Source organism: Protopterus annectens, chromosome 8.part0, assembly GCF_019279795.1.
Source record: "Protopterus annectens isolate FY-2018-M chromosome 8.part0, PAN1.0, whole genome shotgun sequence".
NCBI classification, from domain to species: Eukaryota; Metazoa; Chordata; order Ceratodontiformes; family Protopteridae; genus Protopterus; species Protopterus annectens.
Window position 1 is genome coordinate 548,282,433 of NC_056741.1, and position 17,500 is coordinate 548,299,932.

Here is a 17,500-nt window from a genome sequence, read left to right on the forward strand (position 1 = left end):
TAAACAATTCAAGTAAATAACTAATAAACTAGTTTAAATTAACGTTATCACTAGTTGCTTGGATGATACATGATCACATGAGAAACAATTAACTGACACACATTTAAAAAAAAATTTTTTGTGTGTGAAGCTGCTCCCCCTCTCCCCCATACACACATTAAAAAAAACTTCCCTGGAACTTCACACACAAAAGGATAGTAAGCTAATATGTCAACTTTGGCTTGACAGTCTCAGTCAACATTATCCTTCAGAACAAATAATACAACTTTATGAAGTAATTAAGTAAAAAAAAAAAAAAAAGGGCATGCTTACAGAACTCCAGCTGGTTCCAACCTCCCAGTGGCTGCAAATGCGGACCTGGCATGACTGTGTAATTGGGGGTTTCTCCAGCTGCCCACAAAGCTGTGGTTGTACCATGGTGGTGCGGTTGGCAAAGAACTGGCGGCAGATAACCTGGCGGTGCTGAATTCCTTGCCCGCAAGTTTTGCTGCATTCTGACCATTCACCAGCATCCCAGCTGTTAGAAGAAGAGAACACACAGGTTAGCAGTTTACAAATGCAATCAAAATGACAGAACAAAACTATAATGCTATAACAATAATGATAGCAATAATAAATAAACAATAATGACAAAAAAAAAAATCTTTTTTTGGTTACAGATCATTACATCATTAGGATATCAGGGTATTCGTATATAATCAACAACATATGGAAGTGTGTGTATGCTATTTACCTCTGAAATGCATTATCAAAAAGCTGTGAGAGATGACAGGCCTTCTGCATACATGAATCAAAAACTACAGAAACAAAATTATTCACTGAGCTCACCACCAAAGGCAGTATGCATGGAAACCAAGTAAATGTAGAAAGCAAACCTGCTGCTGCCAACCAAGCTGAAGTAAAATGGTTGAAATAGTTAAAATCAGTTCCTTTATTAACAAAATAAAATGCAATCCTGCTGCTGCTGTCTGGATAAGTGCTTTCGGTTGTTGAACCTTTATCAAATCCTAAAGAAAAAAGCAGCTTCCTTTCATTTAAAAAGAGCTTCCTGCAGCTCATTCATTCAATCAACCAATAAAGTTTTGGTGTATGGACACACCTCTCAATTAAAAACTATGTGCTGACCATATCAGTTGACTTGAGAAGCAGGTTCTTCAGCAGTGCATGACTGCTCGGAGTTCGTCTTGATATTTCCCAGTTCACTACTATTCATAATATTCTATGACTCCTAGTCTTAGAAGCTCATGTACCCCAGCTGACCTGTGTTGTGATGTCAAAAGCCAGTGCAGTAGAAGTGCCATACCAGAGTTAACCAATAAGGGAAATCAAAAAATTCTGTCTTGAAAGGCTACAAAACAATAGCTAGTACTTTGGTGAATACAATGGACACAGTGAACGTACAGTTGTGTAAGAACTTACCACAACAGCAGATGTCCTACTGATCACTGTTGCAGTATTTACTGATGGGACTTTCTGCCAAGGACAGCTGTATATCCAACCAGCATACCAAAGTCTGGGCACTTTCCTCACACCATATGTCCAATTTATAACCTAAGCCTAAAGATGCAAATTACCTCAGAACTTTTTCACCGACTTGAGATCAGAGCTTCACTTCTTATTTGGTCTGTGAGATGTATGACTAGCACAGCTACCTAGCCATTGGGCAGATAAGTACCCCTTTGGAGATCCTTCCATTTTTTACTGTTTCTCTCAGATTTCATACACCATCCAAGAGACAAAGGAAATGTGACTGCAGGAGGCAAATCACCATGAAACATGTTTGCTTTGTCTTCATGCTAAACATAACTTTAAACAGTGTGCAATCTGTCAAGTCCTTTATCCCTTAAGATCCTCTGTAGCTATCTCTCTTCACTGAAAATATATTTGGAAAATCAAAGGCTTAAGGACAACACACACAGTATGATGTTGTCTGAGCCTTTTCACACTGAAGTCCGGCTGGTACTGAAAAAGCCTAAGAAATCAAAACTCAAGGCTGTCTAGCCCCATCCAGACATCTCTGCTGTGTCCGTTAAGGAGACCTTGGACAGTCTGGTACCTACAACAGCACCTGTTGTCACAACCCAATTGGAAGACAATAGGGAGTAGTCCATTTGCATGTCCACTGGGGCTGATATAACATTTGTTGCAGCTGGGAAAGGGGAACCCAGACTGATTATTTCCAAAGGACCAGAGGAGATTCTAGAGGAAATAACCAGTTCTGTCACAGGGGTAAGTCAGGGCTCCCATTCTCCACTATTTGTTCTGGCAGACATCCTGACCATGGACAGTCTCTTGGGTATTGAGCATAACAACCGTTATGCCTGGAAGATTCATCTTTCTTGCTGAAGGTATTGTGTCTGAAGTCATGAAGGGCATCACTATAGTTAGCACTCTTTTGGAAATCAGGTTAGCCTGGAAGAAGAGGAGGAAACCTGGAAGGTGCACAGAACTGTAGAGACTACTCATTGTACTCAACTGCCAAATTCTTCTGTAGGTCTTCAAGCAGATGCTGGCAAGCCTGACTGAAAAAGCAAACCCTGAAAGCTGTAACCATTACTGCCAACCAGATGTCAACCTTAAAAGACGAACACCTAAATTATGCCATCCAGCACTGACATCTATCTAAAACTGCTCTCCTGGCCACAATGTCAACAAAGTAAATATTACAGTGTACTATAAGGAAGCACATTCCTGAAGCCATGGTAAAAGTCTTTGCAGAGTCTTCTTGACTTGAGCTACAGCAGAAATTTGTCCACAAAGCAGGACTGTAAATACAAATAATTAAAGACCTCCGTCCCAAAATGGCAAATGACAATACCCGCTTATGTACAATGTTTACATCTTTATAGACTCCTTAGCAGACAGTAAGGCAAAAATGTTCTCTAGTCTCTGGAACCTGTGTTACACTGAATGGCTTAAGTCGAAATCTGGCCTGAGATGCTTACCCTGGTGTTCCTCCACAGGATTTTTTCTGAACAAGATGAGTTTGCTATTCTGTGGCATCATGGCATCTTGTAAGCCTGTGTCTTTTGCAGTTCATGCCCCTAAGTCTGGCAGCCTGGATGACCTTCAAGGTTGGGACTGTCACCCAGTCACCGAAACTGGTGAGTTTTGGTGTGTCCATGGGAGGTAAGCAAGATGACAGACACCTTTGCTTCCTTCATGTAGGCTGATTTTGTGTAGATCATCCCATCCCCTATTACATGCACCGATTCTTTTTATAGGCAGTGAATTCTGCCCAGGGCATTAGGCTAGTAACACCCCTCTGGATCCAACAACAGTCCCGGTATGGCAGCTATTCTGCCTTCCAGTTGCATATCATCCCTATCTACTATTGCAGAGAGAGGTGAGCAGAGAAGGCCTCATCATTCATTTCTCTTCCTTACTAAATCCATCAGGTATCTGAGCTACTAATTGAAGAGAACTGTAGTCAGGGTTTTATTCCCCTTCTGGTAGAGGAGAAACTTTTATATCACCATGTTCCAGCAGGTGGCGGCATTCGTTCATCCAATACAGCAGCTGAAAAGAAAATATTGTTTGCTTAGGGCACTGCACATTGGAGGCACTGCCTGCTTTTGAAAGTCCTGCATGGGTATCTGACATAAACCAAGATTGTCTAAGACTGCTTCTGCAACAGTAAGAAGCGTCACGAGACACTGAAAAGAGTGCATATGTTCATCAGCTAGGCTGTATCTGTGGAATAAACTAAACAGGTGTTGAAAACCTATGAGATTCTGCACTACCACAACTGGTAAGTCATGCGCAAATCAGAAAAAGACAAGCGCAGCACACTCCCAGACCTTGATTTCAATCACCAAGTCTTTAATGGAGGGCAAAAAAAAAATGAGATTTTAATATGGTGTAATATTTATGCAAAGGAGAAAGCAAAATTAATCAATACAAAAAGAGCAGCACCAAAGATGTTTGTGAAGAGAAATACAGGCAAAGGAATCCGGACATGGAAAACTTTACAATACAAAAAATAAGAAGACAGAGGAAAAGTAGAAAAAGATTAGTAATGGAGAAGTTAAAGAAAAAAAAATGAGGTTATGGGGTATCTGCGAAGTGAAGGATTTGGTGTAGAAAATCTAATTCAGAAAACACCACAGCAGGACAGAGTAATGGACATCTAAATTAAAAAGAAATCAGTGGAAAGGGAAGCAACTGATCAGTCACCATATGAAGATATTTTGAAGACTTCCACAGGAAACCAGTATAAGGTTTCAGTTGGAGCTGGAGAGCAAGGGAAGGAACAGGAAACTGTGGCAATTCTGACACAGAAATGTGGACAGATAGGTCTGTGAGTTACCATATGACAGAGCAACAGATGACACAGGATGAAACTGAAGAGAATGTGCCACAGGAAGATGCTATGGATGCTATGGAACTTGGTATGGAGCACTCACAGGAAATGGAAACAAAAAATGTGTCCTGAGTTTAGAAGAAAATAAGCTAAGAGAAGAGTTACTTGAATTAATACAGATACACACATTAAGATCAATGAAAGAAACAGACTGCAGAGGTCAATAAAACCCCAAAATTTAGAAGTCTGATAAAACAAATGAACAGTTATTAGCACTGTTCATAGAGATTCATGCGATATAGCAGACGTAAACAGAACATATTACTGCGCAGCTAAATTAATGATAAAGTTCTACCACAATAACACAGTATAGTAAGGGAATGGAAGGGCAAAACTCGAATATCATCAAGTAATTATCAAATAGAGAAAACTATAAAGCAATTAAGACAAGAAGTGTTACTGTTAGAAGAGTATAGAAGAGGGAACAGATCAACAAAAATACTCAGAAAGATAAGACGTGATAAAAGTAACGCACAGTATTAGAACAGATCAAGATCTATCTTGCACTATTGCAAATAACAAACTAAAAATCTCAGAACAGGTGGAAAAACTTTATGCAGTTAAATATAAAGGAAAAGTACAAAGTAAACAATTTATTGATGACCTCAAAAAGTTCTATAGAGAATTGGGAAACAAGGCAAAAGGAATTGAAAGACCACCCAAAAAGAAGAAATAGACACATTTTGGAGAAATATCTATGAAGATCCTGTGGAACATAACAAATATGCTAAATGGATAGAAGAAGTAAAAGAAAGAATAAGAAGTTCAGATATACAGGATATGAAATGGGATGAAGTAATGGCCAGAAAGATTGAAATAAAGTTAAGAAAAGCCTCCAATTGAAAACCCCCTGGCCCAGATGCAGTACCTAACTTCTGGCTAAAAGTATTAACATCTTTGTATGAAGATTTAGCCATGAGTAAGAACTATTTATATGCACTCAACGAACAGACACCAGCCTGTTAACAACAGGAAAAACAATGCCCCTACTTAAGAGTGAATCTGCAAGTTATCCTAAAAATTATAGACCAATAACTTGCCTTTCGACAATGTAAAAGCTATACACCAGAATTAATGCTGACAGAGTTTACAGTCATTTAGAAGAAAACTCAATCATGGCAATAGAACAAAAGGGCTATAAAAGGAAAGTCATATGAAGCAAAAGATCATTTGTTGCTAAATAAAGTCATAGTGGAGAACTGTAAAAAGGGGAAGAATCTAAGTATGACATGGACTGACTACAAAAAAGCATTTAACAGTATCCCACATTCATGGATAAAAGAGTGCTTAAAATGTATATGATACACCCTACACTTACCACTTACATTACAGTGACCATGAAACAGTAGCAGATCACTTTGCAATTAAGCCATGATAAAGGACAAATGATTACTCCAGGGGTAAAAATTCAAATGGGGGGTATTCCAGGGTGACACCTGTCACTGCTGCTATTCTGTCTTGCCCTTAACCCATTAAGCTGTCTACTTAACATATTAGGCCATGGCTATAATTTGGCTCCTAGAAAACAGCAAAGTGTAAAACTTTCTCATCTTCTTTTTGTAGATGATTTAAAACTATACAGTTCATCAGATGAGGAACCGAAAGCACGACTGCAATTTGTTAAAACATTTTCAGATGATGTAAGAATGCCATTTGGTACTGATGAATGTGCAAAAGCAACCTTTAAAACAGGAAAGCTGCAGCACCAAGAAAACATCAGTTTGGGACAGGAATGTGATATAAAAGAACTTGAGCAAGAGGAAGTATATAAATATTTGGGAACTGATGAAGGATCAACAACAAAAAACATGAACAAATGTGAATAAAACTCAGTAAGGAATATTTTAGAAGGCTTATATTAATACTAAAATCAGCACTGACATCTAAAGTCCAAGCTATAAAGCAATTTGCTCTTCCTGTCTTAACTTACAGCTTTGGAGTGACTGATTGTCCCCAAAACATGTTGGACAGGTTACACAGGAAAACAAGGATGCTTCATGCTCAGCAAATGATTTATAAAAATCTGTGCATAACACCATAGGGTCATTGGAGGTTACTAGGCTATTGGCCCTAGGGCCTTTACAAGCCTATCCAAGTTTTACCTTTGTTTCCACGATCGGCACCTATCACCCCTGTCCAAGAGGGACACAGGTGGAACCCCTGGGGTGAACTTCCGGTTACCCATCCAATCATCCAGACTGTGTTTGAAGAGGGCCAATGAGGTGCTCTATTTGACATGAAACAGGAGTCTGTTCCAAAGGTGTGGTAACCTCTGGGAGACAAATCTGTCCCTCCAGCAGGTTCTATTAATGTCACATACCAGGTTAAGGCCATTAGAGCAAGTAACCCATGTACCATTTGACTTACAGATATGCAGCACTTCCAATAAAGCAGGATCAAAGATTGCCTTACATGCAAAACAAGGGTCAGTCTGTATGAAATAGAACAAAGAGACAGTGATTTCAGGTGGTCCTCGTGGGACAGATGATGAAGACCTTGAATTTTCCTTGTGAGGAACCTTTGTGGTCTCTCCAATTGCTGCAGGTGCTTGGAAAGGTGCATACCAAAAGAGGCATTGTACTCAATTATTGGCCTGATAAGGGAAGAGTACTGGAAGGTTATAATTTCTTTTTTCTGGAGACAATGCCCTTACTTATGAGATGAGCAAAATAGAATGCCCTTCTTACTACTGTAGAGACATAGTGATCAAAGGTAAGGTTGTTGTCAACCTGTATGCCAATGTCTCTCACTATTGAGTGCATATTTAGGGTGTAGTTATTGATGTGGTAGTTAGCAGGAACATCACTCTTACTGAAAGGGATGATAGTACATTTTTTTGCATTGAGTTCAATCCCATGACTTTGGGACCAGTCATTTGTTTGTGTAAGACCGCCTTGTAGGATGCTGATATCATTTGGAGATTCTATGACCACTCCCAGTTTGCAGTTATCAGCAAACTTTGTCAACCACAATCCTTTAGTTTTAACTTGCACTTCAGAAAAATAAATTCCGAACAGTAGAGGTCCCAGGACTAAACCCTGTGGAACACCATCGGTTACAGGTCTGCTGTTGGAGGTGGATTCCCCTATTTTGACTACATGGGTTCTATCAGTGAGTCATTTAGCGACCCACCTAATGGTATACGGGTTGATACCTACCTGGGAGAGTTTGTCAACTATGCCTGAGTGGGGGATCATGTCAAAAGTCTTGGCGAAGTCTAGGCAGGCTGTGTGCACAGATTTCCCCTAATCAAGGGCCTTGGTGACTGTTTCAAAGAAGTCAATCAGGTTTAACAGGCATGATCTCCCATTTACAAATCCAAATTCTGTAGGGTCAAATGTTTGGATGCTACCAGTGTCTTTGTTGATAAGGTCCGTGATGATTTCCTCCATGGTCTTGCCTATAAGGCTAGTCAGCTATAGTTCCCGGGGTCAGTGGAAGCACCACCTTTGTGCAAGGGGATAACAGTGGCCTTTTTCCATTCAGCTGGGATGAAACCAGTGCTTCGACTATGATTGAAAAGCATACCCAAATGGCGTTGTTAATCATTGTTTGAGCCCATGCAGGACATAGCCCTGGATATTAACAAGTCCCATAGATGCTGTGTTTTTGACCTTAGAGAGAGTGTTCACAACCTGCTCTTTAGAGATACAGGGTAGAGGGCAGGTGGTAGGGATGTCTTGGGGTATGTGTGGCGGGGAAGGGGGAGTGAAGTTTTCACAGAACCTGTCATCATTACGTTAGCATTGTCCACAGGCTTGGTATATGTGGTATCATTAACTACCAGTTCGGCACAAATCTGAGCCTTTCCTTTTGGGTTACAGATGTAACTGACGAGTGTCTTATGGTTGTCCTTAGTTGAGGAAGCCAATTTGGATTCATAGTTAGCTATTGAGGACTTCCTAAGGAGTCTTATTTGCTTGTTTCAGCTGAGCAGGGACTGTTTCCAGTTTAGGGCTCACTCCCTCTTACTTTAGCAATTTCTTCCTCTTATTGCAAAGCCTGTTAATGGCAATTATCCATCAGACAGGTTTGCTCTTCCTCAAAGAGCTTGTTTTTCGTTCTATCAGGTACAGCCACGTCAATGAAGTTGTTCAGGTGTTTGTATAAAGCATTTGTGCAGAACTCTGCATAGTTGCCAGCAAGATTAAATATCCCACGTTCTAAAAGAGATATGTGCTTCCTCAAAATTGATTACATGTATAGATCTGCAATCATGGAACTGCAAGCATATCTGTTGACTTCACAAGACCGAAATGTAGTGAAAGTTCTTAAACATGAGGAGAAAAGTCTAAGGTGACTTCCCCTCTTAGTTTATCAGAAGCATATCGGCATCAAGTGGGCATGGAAATCAAATCAGAAGTAGATAAAAATCAGGCAGCAACTGAATGTGCCAAAAAATAAAAGAAGGAATATACGGTGAAGGAACAGATGTGAAGGTGAGAAATGTGGAAAATGCATAAATATACCTGCAAGTATATGAAACTCTTGGAGCAACCTTATGTTGATCAGGATCGAATGCAGGAATGGTTAAGGAGAGGTGAATTTAAAACAAAATCGCCTACTTAGAGGTGATCTCTGCTTGACTTACAAAGCCATGCCTGACCCAGATCTGTTAGAAATGCTACATCTAAAGAAATCCCAATCCCTCCGCACCACGCACTCCAGAGACCTCAACCTCATTGCCACAATCAACAGAACATGCTGGAACAACAGGTTCTTAACCCAGAGACTGCCCATGCTATGGAATAGACTTCCCGTACATGTCAAACAGAGCACCTCACTGGCCCTCTTCAAGAGAAATCTTGACGAGTGGTTGGGAAACAGAAAATTCACCCCAGGGATCACTCCAGTGGCTCTACTCGACAGAGGCACTGAGAACTAATGTTGTGTGGCACAATGCCAAGGTAATTGTATGGACTAGGCTGTAAAGGCTCCAGGGCCATTAGCCTAGTACACACCTATGAACCTAAAGGTTAATATTGGTGGCCCAAGATAGTGGACTACATACACAATGGTTTACAAAGTCCATTGCACATGTGGGAGAAATGGACAAATGTAGGTTTTGTAAAATAGAACTGGAAACAGTTGCACATCTTCTAGCTGGTTGTGATATACTAACGGCAGAAGGATTGTATACTGAAAGGCATAATAATGTGGTAAGACTGTTGCATTGGGGATTGTGCAAACATTACTGTATTGAAGTGGTTGAGAAACACTGGAAACATTAGCCACAAACCATCACAGAAAATGAAGTTTATATCACATGGGATCACCCACTAACAACAGTTCAAAAAAATAGATGCGAGAAAAAACAAACATAGTAGTCTAGGAAAAGAAGATAAAAGTAGCATTGATTATTGAAATTGCTACACCCAGTGACTACAGTGCCATATGTACAGAAAGACACAAAGTAATAAAATACCAGAATTTGCAGGTGGAAATGAGGACAATGTTAAAGAAGGATACCCAGACAGTTCCAGTAGTAGTAGTAGGGGCAACAGGTCTTAAAAAAATAATTTACAATAATACTTGGATATCTTACTAATATATGTAACTCCACACTAATTTCAGGAGGAGTCATTATTGGGCACACTGCAGGTGCTGCAAAGAGCACGTCTGGCTAACACCAAAGATCAAAACATTATTAATTTCATGAACTTTAATCGTATTTTGACTTAGGAATGGGGTTCATTCCCGTCATGGTATTAGAAACCCAAAAGACTTGGGAGAAATTAAAAAGCGAGGACACAAAGATTGGTTCATGTGAGCTATCCAGATAATGTCATCTTCCAGATGCTGAAACAGAGAATAAACACTGTAGAATCCCAGGACACACTCCCCTATGTGGCTAAAGGCATGTGCACTCCCATATTCATTTCAGTTACAGGTGTTAAGAATGACACCTAGCTAGCTGAGGGGGAAGCTCATGACTCATAAATGTAAGGCCATCTTGTGGGCCTATCTGAAGGATGGCTTTGACAGCTGTCTGGTCTTCTGGTCTATTGTCTTCTCCCATTGGTCTGGTACCAACTCAGAATCAGATGAAGGACCCACTTGCTGGCCCTGTACTTAGGATCTTTAACAGCTGCCATCTTCCTTGGAAGTGATCTAGCCTTAGACTTCTCTATACCTCTACTGCAAATGGCTAGGTTGAACAACTGGCACATGTAGCAATGATTATATCTAATCCCTCTCCCAGCAAGAAAAGGTGGTGGTGGTGGTGCAGAGTCCTGGTTAGTGACAATCTCGGGATCTCCTTGAAATTATATTCATTTTAACATTCAGACATGGAACTTAGACTTGTTTAGTTGAAGTGCTGTGTGACACTGTTGTTGTCTGACTGTATTTTTGTTTGGATTGGATTTATTCATTTAAGGTTGGTTACTTCCATTTTTTTTTTATTTTGTTTTTATTTCTTGCTCTTAAATTAGCTTGTTTTATTTTTACTTTTGTTTTACCTCCAAGTTTTTTTTTTGTTGTTGTTGTTGTTTTAGAGTTTTAAAAGCTCTTGGCTAGGGTCAATTATTAAAAAATTCCTTTTCGTTTCAATGACTGAAAAATAATTCAATCAAGCTAATTACTAGGAAGAGCTGAGAATAGGATTTATTATTTACCTGCAAGTGTTTAGCTACATTATTACTTAGCTGAAGTGCTGTGTGACTCTGCTGTTGTCTGACTATATTTGATTGGTGGGCAATGGTGGCTTTTCAGCTGCCCATCCCTAAAATAAATTTGACTTTGGAAGCTCCTCACAGTTTTATCTCATTCGCTCATTCTACTGGGCACCGAGAGATCAACTGTGAAGGCACTGCCATTTGATTCAAAGCTTGAGTTATGTTCTGTTTCATACCATCTCACTCACTTTGTACACACTGCAAATGTTAGATTATTAATCCTTTACACCCCTCTTAACTTTTAAAATCTGTCACATCTGGGACTAGGCTACTAATCACTGGAGAGCATAGGGACTGGTTCTCTGGAATCAACTTGGGATTATTGCTTCTGTTTTGGTCCTGGTGAGAGAAGGACCAAAGCAGAATAATTTCCTATCATTCCTGAAGATTGCTAATCACTGTAGAGCCTGAAAGTTGCTTCGTAGGAGCCAGCTGTGGATTAATGCTACTGCTTTATTCTAGGTGAGAGAAGGAACACAGGGATATTGGTTTCTGCTGGTCTCTGATAGGGCAGTGCGTATGGGAAATGACTGAGCAATTTGGTAGCAGTTATGTTGAGAACCTCCACATGGCCTTTGTGCAGTATGGCTTTCTGTTGCGTCCAACTGCTATAGGTTCCATCCAAGATACCTGCTAAGAGAAGACAACAGCAAGTGTACTGAAACCCATAAACATTTGGGTTATTACTACTTCTTAGGACGCAGCTTGGGACTAGTGCTAATCTTTATTCATCCTCTCACCAGAAGAGAAAGTGCACTTTAAAGCATTTTAGAGTACTGTTGTTTTTGCCACTGCACTTAAACTGTTAAAATTCTGCATTCCTGCCCATTTTAAGGGTTTTGTACTTGAGTTATTGAGTAAGTGATCCTGCACCTTCAGCATGGATTACTGTTTAAGTTGATTACTTATAGCACTTCCATGTTCTTCCAGTGATTTAAAGTTAGAAGGGTCAGGTCTGCACTCTACTGGCAGTGGAGAGTTGCCTGGTCTCATTATGTGCTGAAATTCACGAGGAAACCTCAGAGTGTGCTTACTGTAATTGACCAGAAAGCTATTTTGCTTTTTTTTTAATGCATAACGGTGTCGCATTTGCTCAAGGCTTGGCATTGAGCAGAGTTGGTTAGCAGGGCACTGTATTAATGCAGACATTTAAAACTTAAATTTTCTTATAAAACTTCCTCTGAAATTTGTGAAGCAACTAGCTTGAGTGTTAAGAAGCACAGCCAAACAACTTTAGTCTTAGTCTTGATTCTTACCCAACCTAACCAGCTGTAAACCCCTCTTGTACCATCCCCTTGTAGGTCACATAATAAGGACCTGTAACCATGGACATGCACTTTCCTATAGCCAGTTTGGTGGAGATGGGCATCCTGAGACAATGAAGCAACAACGGAATGCTGTAATTAAATCAAAATGTGCTTCAGCAAAGTATTAGTTTAAAGGTGTGCGCACACAACGAAGTATTAGTTTAAGGGTGTACACACTTATGCAACCAGGTTATTGTACATTTTTTTTATTTTTTATACTTTTCCCCTAACAGATGTTTGTTTTTCAATTGAATTGTCAGGTTACAGGTCACATTAAAGGAGGGAAAAGTTTTGAAATGATTTATTGTGGTCTCATTTTTTTTATGTATCACAAAAAACTGGCATTTTAACAGGGGTGTGTACACTTTTTATATCCACTGTATATTTATAAATAAAGCCTGTGCATTTGAGGCAGTTAAATTCATCTATACAGACAAGCATTCTGCTTCAAGCATCTGAGCTGCAAGCGCCTGGTATTAAAGTATGTTAATGACACCAATATGTTTGTGTGTACATTTGTACACACACACACACACACACACACACGTCTGCGAACAGCACTTTTAAACGGTACAGTGGATGAAAGTACATATAATTCTAATGTTAATATAGAAGACCATGCTGTTACCGCACATACTTTTATTTTCCATCATTCTGTTAGAGCATTAATTTTGTAAGAATCAGGACATTTTTTTCTTTACAGTGTTCCCTCTCTTTCACCAGAATTAGGAGAGTCTTTTCTAAGTACTGTCTGTGCAAGTGTATAGCATATGACTACTAATGTTCTATACTGAACAATCCAGCAGGTTCCAGCTGCTATGGGATTATGGGAATATTCTGTCATCCTGTTCTTACATCACAGCACAAATATCTGCTTACATCAGTGCCAAATCAGTGCATGGCTGTAAACACAAAAGAATGGGGACTTTGAAATAATTCCTAGGAGGATCGATAAAGCTTAAAGTTTATTAAAAGCTTAAATCAAGTGTGGAATTTTTCAAACAATTTCTGTTGTGTAGTTTATTTACCCTGCATAGCTCAGCTGATATGTAAAAGGATTCTCACACTTAGATCATCCTTACAGCTGGGGAAATGTGAAAGAAAGGGACTTCAGGGGAAATCCTGAAGGTCACAGTCTAAGTAAGCATTTGTGGGGGGATATGAACTTCCAAGTACCTGCTGCTTTCCAGGGTGTGTGTGTGTGTGTGTGTGTGTGTGTGTGTGTGTAGATGTGCACATATACCCCTCAACTGCCTAGAATTCTGCAGAATGTCTAGATTTTTGCCTCATACTTTTTGGTTTATTCCTCATGAACTTTGTGATTTTCAGGCGAATCACTGAAGACTCAAGTCAGTAAGCAATGACAGACATTTGAGTTTCAGACTTCATGTCCTTCAAAAAACTGTTATTCTATGGACTTTCTAAGTTTATAAGAGCAATACATAAAATCTGTCCACGATTTTGAGCCTTTTTTGTCCCATTCCCTTGACTTTGTCCAGAATTTTTGTACCAAGAAGTTGAGAGGGATGACAGATGGGTCTACTTTGCATTACCACAATTACACTTTAGCAAAATTTAAAACAATGACAACTATGCCGAAAGCCTGCTTTAACACATGGTCACACCACTGGAATTTTAATATGGGAAAGGAGGCAGTTTGGCCAACATTACAGAATTAGTAGGTTTTCAGCGTAGTCATATCATTTTAAAGTTCGGTAAAGTGTAATTTCGGTAATACAAGGTAGACCCCCCCCCCCCATACACACACACACACACACACACACACATATATATATATATATATATATATATATATATATATATATATATACACACACACACACATACACTTACACTGACATACCTACACACATACATGAATCTGCACTGGTAAGCATGCACATAGGTGTGTGTGTGTGACAGAGAGAGACCAGTAAAGCACACTGCATCACCTCTACTCTCTGTGAATGCAGAATATTTTATAAACGCACTCTATGGTATCTTGCAAGCTTTTGCAACGAGCTTCTGTAATCACACTTGGTTAACTGTGTGGCTTATTCTCAGAGATCCACAACTTTTGACAAGTTCTGAGAAGTAAACAGTACAGCATGATTGATCTGGCAAAGTTTCTTCACTTATGCAACTGCTTGTGGCTGTACAGAAGCAACACAGTGCAGCTACCTCTGTACTACCAACAAGCCAAAGCAAAATCATTTTTGGGGATTTTAAGAGGTAGGATAGGAGTGTATGTCAGTTTAAACAAAGATCCCCAAAGATCATACACATTTCAAGTTAATAAGACCAGGATACATGTACATTTTCTGAGGTGAAGCACCATCCAGACAAAAGTCCCTGAAGCTCTTGAAAGTCCTGCTACACCCTTTCATTCGTGATAGTAGCAACTGTGTTCTTAAATATACCTAATTAACACACACAAAGTCCTTTGTAAGGAAGGAAACCATCAGTGAGTAATAATGTAGTATTTCACATAAGGACTTCTATGGGGTTTTGTCTTACATATCCCAACAGTGGTATAAAGTTTAGCTTATGGTGACACCAGGCAAATTAAGCTTGAAGGCAGAGGAAGCTCTGTGAAACATACTGCACATTACACTATACAGGGTGTTGAAGATAGAAAGTGAGGTGAAGTGTGTGTGTGTGTGTGTGTGTGTGTGTGTGTGTGTGTGTGTGTGTGTGTGTGTGTGTGTGTGTGTGTGTGTGTGTGTGTCTGTGCGTATCTAGAATGCCCTGTGTCAAAGCAATCTGGTACAAGTGTCTGACAAAAATATCTTAGCAGTTAACTACTTAAACTTCCATGAAAATCATATAGGAATAGACAAATAAGACATTAATGTGGTGTTATGAAGAACAAATAAATGCAAGCAACTAAGACCTGAAAATGCCTTTAGCACACAAACCTAGACCTTGTGTTGGGCCTCTGCCACAGTCTACAGTCAAGTGTACACTCACAGATGCTATGCTTAAAAAAATGCTAAAATGAGTAAAGACAGACACATTCTCTGGACTGCTAGGATGGTAGGGATTGCCGATTAAGACTACAGTAGTTGGATCAGTAATGCAATCTAGTTGAATAACAATAGTTTAAACAGGCTACATTCCATGAGCATGAACCCACAGACAAAAGCAAATTTCAGAACTGCAAAACAAAGTTATCAGGAGTTTTGCTTTCAAACAATCAGACATTAAGACCACATAAAAAAGCAAGCTGTCAGACTGTAGATCCTTTGTAACATCCAGACATTTTCTGGAAGCTGAGAGACTGTGTAGGAGGCATTACTAGTAAAAGCAGTGAAGTCCAGCATTCAAACAACTACCACCTCAGTATTTCAAGTGACAGCCAACAGAATACTTTAATACTTAAGGACTCATACTTGAGCTTTCTTGTTTTCAGTGACCAGTATACATGCAGGTATTCACAGTTGCTTGCTTAAATATGTTAAGAGGTATTCCTGATGCTTACGAATGAATATAGCAAAGGTGAGATTCATAAAGGCTATTTACACTAATGAGAAAGGCCTCAAAATAATGAGAAGCAAATGAAAAATGTTGTAAAGTGTCATATACTAATGAGGTGGTTTTGCAACTCTTAGCCGACATCTGCACTATATGCACATCTGTTGTTAAAAGAAATGCTTTGTCTTTGATACTGGACATGCAGTCTGCCAACTTGTCCCCAGTCACCCCTTCAGTAGTCTGCACACTTCTCTGACACACAAATGAGTTATTTCCCCTAGTAACCCCTTCATTAGTTTGTCTTAAGTATGTACAAGCACTACAATGACACAAAATAAATTATTTTGCAGAACGATCACTTCAGCAGTCTGATTAAGTATGCATAAGCACTTCCCTGAAACAAAAAATAATTATTTCCTCAAGCAACCCCTTCAGGATTATGTCCAAATATGCACAAGCACTACAATGAAACACTTCCCCAAGTGACCCCTTCAGGAGTATGTCCAGGTATGCACAAGCACCAAAATGAAACACTTTCTCAAGCGACCCCTTCAGTAAAATGTTCAGGTATGCACAAGTACTAAAATGAAACATTCACCCATGCAACCCCTTCTGTAAAGTGTCCACGTATGCGCAAGCACCAAAATGGAACATTCACCCAAGCGACCCCTTCTGTAGTATGTTAGGTATCCATAAGCACCAAAATAAAACATCTTCCAAACTGATCTCCACCTTGCATGTTTGTATTCTCCTGAAAAACTGCTACTTACTGGCAGAAATTCAGGGCTATTTACATGCTTAGTTTGCTAATTACTTCATTATACATTTATGTCTATGAATCATACTCTTACCCAAATGTACAAGGCCTTGGTATCAGCATATTAGCTGTCTCCCTATCATTTGCGTGTTAAGTATTATACACTTTTGCAATACGGTGGAATGTTTATAACAACTCCTGAACATTTCCATACTCATGCTGAAAGTCCAGGATTTACATATCCACTTAGGGCTGCTCTTCACAGATCACTGCTATAAAAATGTAATGCCCTGGACTATGAGTATCAGCCATAAACTAAGATTCTGCACTAAGCATTCTGGATTTCATGCAAGTGCTCTAAGTGGCACTGAGAGACAGGTGATGGCCAGTATGTGAAGGTTTGGATCAAGAGGTGTGTACAATAGAACTTTACCTGTGTTAGACCAAAATTAAGCCAATCTATAGAAAGTAGTCTGGTATAAGCATGAGCTGTGTGTGAGTGTGTGTTTGTCTGTCTGTCTGTCTGTATGTGTGTACATGTATGTCTTTGATGGAGTGGCATCCTGTCCAGAACTGACTTCCTGCCTATGGCTCACTGCCTGCCAGGATAGACTCCAGCTAAACAGGTAATGAAAATGACTGAATGAATAAATGAATGAGTGGTGGTGATCCAAGGAGTGAGCTTTGAGGGGCCATACACAGGGCTTCCTTAAGCTAACAGAGTTTGGACAAAACAAACTAGACAGATGGAGAGAAAAGGATGGGACTCAAATGGCATGTGCAATATTACACACTGAATTTTAACTTTTGAGACAACTTAAATAATTTCCAAGAAAAGTTTTTTAATACCAAGACAAATCTTTCATTCCCAGAAAATATATTCATGAACATCCTTATAATTACTGCTTAACACTCCCTATAC

General features: G+C 39.5%; 1 protein-coding gene across 1 annotated transcript in view; it reads right to left on the reverse strand.

Moving 5' to 3' along the window:
• LOC122808922 (thrombospondin type-1 domain-containing protein 4-like) overlaps positions 1 to 17,500 on the reverse strand; it is a 2,399,573-nt gene that overhangs the window by 420,946 nt on the left and 1,961,127 nt on the right. Inside the window, exon 13 of the mRNA XM_044080057.1 lies at positions 313 to 517. Within this exon, the coding sequence (XP_043935992.1) occupies positions 313 to 517 (205 nt within the window). The remainder of the gene's footprint in view (positions 1 to 312; positions 518 to 17,500) is intronic.